Here is a 10,804-nt window from a genome sequence, read left to right on the forward strand (position 1 = left end):
CTTCCCTATTTCCATCTCTGCACTTTTGAGGAGCCAAGAAGATTCGATTCTAATTTCTAAAACGCTGTGAAAGTGAAACCCACCACACCCACACCCACACCCCTGCCCTGACCTGACCCCACCTTTCATCCTCTCTCACATGACCACCGCCGATTCACTTTCCAATATACTGCATTTTAGTATATAATTAATACAACAACCTCACCCTTATTTAAATATAGTATTGGTGGATATGGGAATTTCAAGGAGAGACAACTTAGAACACAGAGCGAATACGGATAAAACCCTACTACTATACTTTATATTATTTTAAGGGCTGGCTGATGGCTAAGTGTTGGGTTAAATAAAAACTTAGGGGTAGCTCCTATTATTTTATTTGATCTTCTTCCAACTCTGTTTTCTTATTTCTAAAGTGTTAAAAAGAAAAGAAAAAGAAAGAATCAAAATCAGTATTCTATACGACAACGACAAGCTACAAGGTTCTTCCTTCTGTCTCTTCTTGCACTCTCTTTTGTCTGTTTCACTGTCTTTTTTCCTCAGCAGAAGCGAGGGAGAGAGAAAGACATTGAAGACAAACCCCATTTGCTGATTTTGCATTTCAATAAATTAATACTACATATTATATTACACATTACAAACTGGATGATACATACATATATAAATAAAATATAAAGTATACCACTATATGTTATTGTTATGTTTATTTGTTTATACATGCAAAAGACAAGAGCATTAAATCGTAGTAAAAGAAAGTTGAGAACATGTAAAAAGGTAAAATTAGGCGAATTAAAGAAAAAGGACTAAACTGCGGGTAAGGAAGAGGGATCACGAGGGAATGGCAGAGTGATGTAAATGGAGAGAAGACAAGATAGGAAACTGTGTTGACAGTGCAGATATGAAGGCAGGGGTTTGTCTTTAGTGTTTTTGTTTGTGTGATTGACATCTCTGTTCTTCTAGATGACACACCTCTGCACCACTCGAAGAGAGCTACATGATCTGCCTGCCCGCTGGGTGCTGGCTGCTCTCTGATAATGCATGCAAAAATGAACAACGTGCTATTCTTTTTCCCTCGGTTGATTAATACTAACATTTTTTATAATCTTTGACATTCATTTTTATAGCGTTTTCTTATAATTTTAATAATAATATTAATACTTTTGGATAATATATTTGTTTAGATATTCAAGCTCTTAATTTACTTCATTTTGATGAGTCAGCCAGGTTAAGCTCAGCACTTAGATTCACAATTTTCTAGGAACTATGTGAGGGAAATTGTTTTCAATTACTTGGCTATGTCTCGAGTGTAAATTGTAAAGCTTTCGTTTATAAATGCATGATTCTCTTTCTCCGAACTGAATTATCTTCTTCAAATTCTTTAAATGCTGAATGCATATGGTGGTCCATCGTGGTTTCCATTTTCCAACAAAAGGAAGAATTTGACTTATAACATAACTATTTTGTGTTTTTTTCCACAATAATAAAGTTTCTAGATGTATATTTATGCTTAAGAGCGTTAACATTGATTTTATGAATGTGTTTCAAATGGGATCGATTGAAGAAGTTATCGTTTTTATCAATTGATTAAAGGAACCTGTTCATGGAAGGTAAGCTATTAGAATAATGGAGGGGTTATTAGGTTCCCATGCAAAAGTTGTATTTTTTCCATCTAAAGAAAAAAAGAGGTTAAAAAGCAGCTTCTTTCACGACCAATATCTCTTTAACAATGGGTCCAAAAGAGGTGGTTTCCATATCGAAATTTTAGACTTGCATGGGCTGCTGTTTCTTAAAAAAAAAAAAAAGAAAAAAGAAAAGCTCATTTTAACAAAAAACACTTTAGAGAATTTACATTAAAAGGAGAGAACAACAAGAGATATCTTTCCTCCATTATCTTCTCCTTTTCCTTTTCTTTTTCTTCATTCCTTTGTTAAAGACATGAAAATTCAACTTCTCCCTACTATAAAAAGTGTGCAACTTTGTCATGTACAAAGGACAATATATATATATATATATATATATATATAGATTATGCAAGTATATTCTACCAACGAACTACAGATGAAATGAAGATCAGAATTAATAAAGTTAGTACTTTCCTCCACACGCACAAAAGAAAGAAATAAAGATATCAATCTAGTTGGTATCAGCTAGCTAGGTATGGTTTGATGGGATTTGGCTGTGGTGGTGGCCTCTGAATTCCACTACTACTGAAACAAAAACAATTTTGCTTTTAATCAGTGCATGATGAAAACATGACCGACCTTGCATGTCTAAGTATGGGCCCAAAATTAATTAAGTTTTTTAGAACCAAAAAAAAAAAAAACATCATTAACATATACATGTAGATCTATAATTATATATATATGTGGTATGTTATGTGCTAAACATGGTTAACCAGAAAAGCAGTTAGCAACCGAATGTCAAAAAGTGAGTTCGAAGGAATGTAAAAGGAATGGTGGATTTTGGATGGGATAGAAGAGGGGAACATAAAGGCTGTTGGATCACATGCACATCACATTCTTTTTCTTTCTTCCTCTTCGCTTCTTTTTATACTGTGGGTGATGAACGTTAAAGAAAAAAAAAAAAGGTGATTAAAAACAAAGGTCCCACGATTCAAGGCTGCTGCTTTGCTTCATCCTCCTCCTCAATCCAAGGGATTCTTTGTGTTGATCAACCCAAATTCTGGGTCCCTCCATCATCATCACCATCATTTCATGCATAAATAATTTATTAATGCATGTATATATGAAAGTCCCACCTCACTTTCTATTTTACTCTTGCCAAACCAAAATGCTTAAAGGTGACCCCTTTTTTTTTTTCTCTGTTCACAACCAATAATTTAGGTTACAACATTAAACTTTGCAAGTTCTTGATTTTTTGTTTCATCGAAATTCGACTTGAATTATTGTAATTTGATGGATATATCTCATTTGGGAAAATGCAGTTAGGCGCGAATCATTTGCCCTGTTTGGTTAATTCGAGCAGTCCAGTTCCCTAGTTCAACTTCTTTTCATATTTTACTACTATATATATATATATATATATATATTGGCACCTAACTATCCACTATACCAGGTCAATCATGTCCAACAAAAAGCTTGCAAGTCACTCTGGTCTTCGATCATTCCTCGAAAATGACCATCCATAGATGAAAGTGATATAACTCCATTCTTCCACTAGACGCCGGTTAAGAGGTCTTGACATAATATTGCTAAATGCAATTAATTGATGTTGATTGTAGCCACTACGAAAATGATTAACTTTGGCTACCAAAAGTGAGCAATTAAAAGCTCATCAACTTGATGACAAAGAACTTGCGGCTACTCATTATTAGAGAGGAAAATGCAAATTCAAGGGCTAGTGGCTCTCACGCATGAGAATTAAGGGAACTGAAAAGGATAATTATAAATTACAGTCCTCCAATGAGAAAAGCCATATTTGAAGAGAATAGGACAAGGTCGTGAATTTAAGGTGGGTTTTTCTACGTAGGACCACTGTTGCCAAAAGTGAAGCCAACAAGCAATAGAGAGAGGGATAAGACTTTGCTTTTGCTTGGTTTCTTTTCTTGTTTAAATAAGTAAAATTCTACTGCAAGTCCCTCTACTACTGTAACTATAATTTAATTCAGTCAATTTTAGTCTATGTATTTTTAAATTTTAAAATACATTTAGTCTTTGTAATATTTGTATTTTAAAATTTCATTCCTGACATTGGATATGTTTGGTTATGTTATTAGTTTTGTACTAAGTTCAAAATTATAGATTTAGTCTATATCTTTTAATTTAATTATTTTTAGCCCTTATATTTTTTTAGTTTTGAAATTTTAGCCACGACATAAACGACATCTGTTAAATTCATTAACCAGTTTTTTGAGAGTGATATGCGTAAATATCAAGTTGGCATGGCATTGCATATGTAATAATGTGTATGCCACATAAAATTTTAAAAATAGTAGTACTTAATGAATTTACCCGCTATTGTTTGGTCAATATTGAAATTTCAAAATTCAAAAGTGCATAGACTAAAAAGGGATAAATCTCAAAATTACATATAAACTTTGGTTTAATATGTAATCTTATACATAAACTTTAGTTTGGTGCAATTTTACACGTGAAACTTTGATTGTGTTTGAAATGTATAGATGAAACTTTAATTTTGATTCAATCATTCACATTAAAGAAATAAATAGATCAATTTATTTTTCTATTGGATAAATATAATTAATTTTGTCTACAATATATAAACATAAAATGAAGTTATATCAATAATTGCGTTAATAATTTGTGACAATTGAATTAAACTAAAATTTCGTGGGTAAAATTGTACAAAATCAACATTCACGTATACAATTGCACATTAAACTATAATCTATGTATAATTTTGAGATTTATTTAAACTAAAATATAAAGATTAAATTCACAATTTACACATAATATAACGACTAATAATATAAAAAGAAACCAAAAAGCTCATTTATACGTACAATTATAAACATAGGATTAGGGGACAAAATCTACAATTAGGATGTTGAATGGTGGAGCCAATAAGGGATAAAATTCCAGTCCTGCTTTGTATAGAAAAGCCTACAATGATAAATTGAAACATCAAGAGAAAATTCATCTTTTCCAATGACAGAAGGTGCGGTGTTTGCATTAATTGTTATATAATATTAGCCGGTCGAGGAAATGATAGAGTAATAAACTAAAACTAAACTGATATATGTTAATAATGAGATTATAATATGGGGGGAATGGGTGTAAAGAGATTGCACATGATACAAAGACAGTCCAAAAAAAAACATTAAGAAAAACGAGGAAAGACAACGCTGGGAACTATGAAAATACAAATATTCCATTTTACGTTTGGGGACCCCTTCAGAAACTTAGCAGATTGCAACTATCTATATAGTATAGTCTCGTCATACCCGAGGCTGACGCTGTGGGTATCACAAGATGCATTTTCAGTTTAAAAATGGAATAAGTTTGACAGTCTAAGATCACATTGGAGTCCCCCAATATTTATATAATTTTCACGGATGTACAACTACATCTGATGAATAAAAGGACAGGTTAAAAAAAAAGGAAGAGAAAGCAAAGTGGAGGTAAGCCCCTCCATTAGGGATAACTCGAAGACCCCACAAGGGGAAGAAAAAAACAGCTTTATGGGGAATAAGGAGGAGGTTGGATGATTGAACTGGACTAATATAAAGTGTTACTTCGATAACATTTCAATTTCTTCGATTTTTGAAGGATAAAAGAGAGAATGGAATGGAATAAAAAAGGGGGAAATGTGGGGGTGGTGGGGGCAATGACAAGACTGAGATCGGCTGGGGTTAGCGGTGGGAGGTGGTGGTGGAAGTGGAAGTGAAGGTGGAAATGGAATAATAATAACAGCAATAATGGATAGCAGATAGTTTATAATCATGGGGGCAACCAGATTCACTTTCTTCTTTGTCATCACTTTCCAAGGCATGATTAGAAAAAAGTTAATCTTCCACCCCCACTCTTAAAGAAATTAAAAAGCATTCCCTCCACTTTTGTCCATTTCTACATCAAATTATTATAACCTGTTTTCCTTACTAGACTTGTACAAATATACTAATTACAATATTAGTTAGTAGAGAAAAAGTATGGGGTCTTCGGGTTATTATTCCTTTTAGGAAGTACTTTGTATAATGCACATCGGCCTTGCAATTTGATTTCTCAGTTGGGACGATGGCAGTTCAACTACTAACAGTACTTGATATGAAATTTTCTTTTTCACAAGTACTGCAGATTTGAACACAAATCCTAAAGTTCAACAGTTGGTTTTTAGAGTAATACAGAATTCAGTCAGAAACAGCAATTAATATTCCCATAGCTTTAGATCTCACTGATATCTCCCACCATTTTTCTCCATAATGTGTTGCAGTGCATGTGCATTGTGCATGGCCCTTGCGCTATCACTTTCTCTTCTTTTTTTTTTTTTTTCTCAGTTGCCTTATAAAGTTTCTGATTTTCTGCAAACTAGGAAGCCAGCTATCTTGTCTACGTGATATATGGTCAGACTGTTGCTATATTTATTCAAGTAGAATGTGCTACTTTTTGTTGAAAAGCGAACGTTATCTTGTACTATTTTTCTTTTCTAAAATAAGACCTTTCGAAATGATGGTGTTACGTTATAATAGTAGAGCAACAACTATCAGAAGCAAAGAAAAGAAAATGTTTTAATCCAAATCCTCTTTATTATACTTATATGAATGTGGTTAAAATTAATGAAAGGAAAAGATGGGAGAGGAGTTCAAAGGAACGAGAACAACATGGGATGGGATTCTGGTGAATAAGCAAAAGTAGGCATGGGGATATGTGACATTAGAGGAACTTCACTGAAATGCGATCTACTTCAAAGAGAAAGGGCTCTACCTAGAATTTAGCCCAACCAAGGGAGCAGTCCATATTCCTCGAAACAGTGAAAGAGCTAAACGCCGGCTAGTATTTAAATTACTGGGCCATGGTACCAAAGCAGATAGAAGCTAACTAGCTAAAGTTCAAACACGGATTCCCAAAATCTCGACAGTGCGTAATGTCAACAAAAACATGGGGGTTGCTTTTGCATCTCTGATACAAATATGAGGCCACTTTATTATTATTATTTTCAACATTTTTGAGTTTGAGCCGTCCATGGCTTAAATTGTTTCCCTTCTCTCCAATTCATATTCCTAAAGTAAACTGTTTTCCTTAAGGATACAGAGATCAAATTCAGGAAGAAAGGGAAGATGAACAAACCAGGCTATATAATAAATAAAAACGCGTCTTTCCAAGGAGAAATGCAAGTTTTACTCAAAGTCTAAACAGAGACCAAGAAAAGAACCTACTAACAGTAAATAATAAATAGGACAGTTCAAATATGAACAATTAACAATAAATACGTAATTGTTCTAAATACTCCACAATTGCTTCAAAAACCAAGCATCCATGGCTCAATCACCTGTCCTACTACAATTACGTGTCTACAAACCTGTAAACCCCAACCTCCGCTTCCTAATGTGTGTTTTGGTGGGGGCATTTCACAACTAACAACACGCTGGTGCATCCAACAGATACAGCAATGAACAAATAAGTCATTAGGGAAAAACCAAACGGGATTCCTTATCATTTTATAAACCCTTCAACCACCTCTGAGAATCATTGTAGTTATATATAGTTCAACCAAACTAAAAGCAAGTGTAATCACAACTTTAGATATTTTATATAACCAAATACTCGAGGAGAAACCTTCTTGAAGCATTTGGGATTTGCATCAACCTACACTCACTTTCTAAACTCCCACACTGCATGTTTTTGCTTCTATATAACCCCCCTCGACAACAAAGACCATGAACCTCACATATGCATTGGTCTTCCTGTGTTTTTTTATCCCCTCAATAACATTCTCATAACAAGGTCTCCCGAACACCTTGCTACTTAAACTAGCATAAGCAAGTTAAAAATAAAACTACTTGAACATAACAGTGAACGAGAGAATAACAATGAACACTCATTCAACAGCTTAAGTTAGTGCAGGTGTAGTATCCTTAACATGCAATGGATGACATAAAAGGGCTTTTGAACAACAAACTGACAAACTAGCAATCATCAATATCACAAGAATACAGGTTATAACTTTAGTATAACATTAAAGCATTTATACGTATATCATTACATAAAGACCTCCATACCAATAAACTTAGATGACTGACACAGGGGGCAAAAACTAAGCTTACTTTCACAACTTTTACACAGGCAGAGATGCTTACAAGGTAACAAGAGCATGCAGGCTTCATTCACTGCACAAACCTTACAAGCCATCAACTCTTTCTTGTCGCTATTCTCCTTGCAGAGCAGTTGGAAATCAATGGCTCGGCCATTGCAGCATGAAGCTGTATCATCAACCTCACTATCACCACATCCTTCCTTACTATCTCTACTTTGAGCATAAACTTGCTGAAGATTAAACTTGAGGGCAGTAATCATGTTCTCATTGTATCTGGCTCGCTGCTGCCAGGCACCTGCTTCCATTGTCAGTTGCTCCATTTTCTCTTCAAGTTCCATATTCTTTTTGTTAATATTCTCCACTTCTGCTTCTTTTTCACGAAGTTTCTGAAAAACTTTCTCTTCCACAAGCGAAATTGTCTGGAGCTGGTTAGCCTGAACCTTCTCCAACACAGATTGCTGTAATCGGTCACCCTATTCAAAGAAAAAAGATTAGAAGTTAATGCCAAAATATAACATAAACAATAGGTTTCACCACCATGAACTTCACCTCAGAGTGTGGAGAACAGAAACATCCTCCAACTATAGAATGACCAAGCATGATAGATCATCAAAATTCATTGTCTATGTGAAGGACAAAAATAGTTCACTTTATTCAATTCCACACTAGTTTTCTTCATTTCTAACATAGACATAATTAACCCTTGTTTCTGTAAATAAGTAGAGTTACAAAACTAAGCACATGATGAAGAGATCCATAATTAATGACAAGCTGAAAACGCAGATGATTAAAGATATATCTTAATTGCTATTACTTCTACCAAACAATGAAAAGAGAATGGGGAAGAACATTACTATTGCAAAAAGTTCAATACTAATAGTTAAAACGTTGAAGGGGAAACATAATGAACATATGCAGGACATGCAAACACTTGACTCGTTCTCAAAAAGCACTCCACTGCTAGGTAACAACAATGACCACAATCTCAAAGAAATGTAAATATGACATAACCGCCTTATCCAGAGCTTACAGAACCATTAACCACACCAAGAAACTTAAAACAAATATACGAAACAAACATCAACAGCAAAATTTTAGCACAAAACCATAATAATGTTATAAGCATTAAAGGATCATAAAATCCACTGATATCCACATATGGCGTAAATGATGTCCTAAATAATAAATCAATCCTTGCAACAATGGTGGAAGCTAATCAAACATGTTTTATTTCCGGTTAACTACATTTAAAAACTAAGCTAAAGACAACAAAGAAAGACCTGAACTTTGAGGAACCTATCAATCTCTGCATCTTGTCGTTGCAACTCATTATCTATGTCATCACCAATGAGGGACAACAAAGCCGAATCACCCGAAGAAGCCATTCGATTATTATTGTTATTGTCAAGTGACAAACCTAACCCTGTCGAGACTGACTGTGCTTGAAAAAAGTCAACAGAAGATATTTGTGAATTGTTCTCCAAAAAATCTTGTTCCTTTAACTTCTTCCTTTTAGGCTCAACCCCATTGTTCCATTGCATCTCAGCTCCTCCATCACTCCCATCTGTAACCGGTACCGGACCCGGTGCAAACCCCACAACATGAACTAAAACAATAAAAAAAATCAACATACCCAATTGTTATAAGAACATTTTCATGAATGCATCTGAATCCCAAAGACATTAAACAACAAAGTTCCAAACTTGATGCCTAAAAGGTAAAAGAAAGAGATAACTAAGTTGTAAGCTCAGCTAACTAGCAGTAAAGAAGTTCAATTTTAACTTAACTTCACATAATTCTTCATCAATTAAATAGAAATATAAAGACATTTTTAAAGGAAGAGAGGAATTACAAGGAGGGATATATGGAGGATGCTGAGAGGAATTTTGTAAATTAGGCGTATTGTAATAAGCAAGTGGTGGCGAAACCTGAGCGTCGATTGCGTACAAGTTCCTGAGATCAAACATATTAGAAAGAGACATGTTCAAAATTTTAGGGTTTTCTTTTTTTTTAGCAGAAAATCAAAAATGATTTTTTAGTTATTAAAAAGATCGATCTTTTTTTCTTTTGGGGATTTACCTGAAACTTTTTGATTGTTGTTGTTGTTGTTGTTGAGGTTGGTAGTGTTGTTGAAACTGCTGCTGAGGGAACGCCATTTTTGGGAGGGTTGAGTTTTCTTTCTTTCTTTCTTTCTTTTTTTTTTTTTTTGTAAATTCTCTAGAGAGAGAAATAGGAGACGAGTTTTTCCGTCATATAGAGAGAGAAGACGATGCGTAGGCGCGTGGCGATGGACAATATTCCTTTTTATTTCTAGTTTGGCCTTATTATTTATTTTATTTTTCGATTCGAGCCATATTTCCTTTTATTTACCCGAAAGACCCCCTTGTTGATTTGCTTTTTTACAGAGTAGCCCAATTCCGATGAACAAAAAGAAATCCATGTCCGTATTTATACCACTATATATATATAAAGGTCCTAATGCCTTCCACAATTTTTTAATACAATCATAATTGATAAATTTTAATTTCAATCCCTTTATTTTTATAATCTAAAAATATCAAATTTTAATTTGATCCCTATATTTTGTTGAAATTTGAGATTTAACAATAGACACTTGTCTATTTTTTTTAACATAAAACCATAATGGGTAAATTTCAATTTCAACGCCTTTATTTTTAGATTATAAGATTGGTTGAATTTCAATTTGATCCCTATATTTCATTCAAATTTGAGATTTAATCTACATATTTTAATTTTGACATGATTTGGTGCCTCAACTTTTATAATATCATTAGCTAGCCTAAATATTTTATTCTAATTAAAATAATTATGTGAATTTTAAGAATTTTTACCACCATTAAAATTCTATATTAAATTTAAGTTGGGTACAATATTTTTATTACATAAATATCAAGTAATTTTTTAATTTTAAAATGTCGGACCAAAAATTTAACAAAAAATTTTAATAATCTTAACAAATATACCTAAATTTTTAAATTTAAAAATAAATAACTAAATTTTTAAAATAAATATATAGAGATTAAATTTCAAATTGTAATGTTTAAATTTTTACTCT

General features: G+C 33.3%; 1 protein-coding gene across 1 annotated transcript; it reads right to left on the bottom strand.

Moving 5' to 3' along the window:
• Window positions 1-7,578: 7,578 nt before the first annotated feature.
• LOC108449953 (probable BOI-related E3 ubiquitin-protein ligase 2) lies at window positions 7,579-10,028 on the bottom strand. Its single transcript, XM_017747350.2, has 4 exons — window positions 9,808-10,028; window positions 9,581-9,681; window positions 9,009-9,334; window positions 7,579-8,201 (listed from the first exon to the last, which is right to left on the bottom strand). Exons 1-4 carry the CDS (start codon window positions 9,882-9,884, stop codon window positions 7,674-7,676), a joined length of 1,032 nt encoding a protein of 343 aa, XP_017602839.1. The 5' UTR covers window positions 9,885-10,028; the 3' UTR covers window positions 7,579-7,673.
• Window positions 10,029-10,804: the final 776 nt, after the last annotated feature.

Source organism: Gossypium arboreum, chromosome 5, assembly GCF_025698485.1.
Source record: "Gossypium arboreum isolate Shixiya-1 chromosome 5, ASM2569848v2, whole genome shotgun sequence".
Taxonomy (NCBI): domain Eukaryota; kingdom Viridiplantae; phylum Streptophyta; class Magnoliopsida; order Malvales; family Malvaceae; genus Gossypium; species Gossypium arboreum.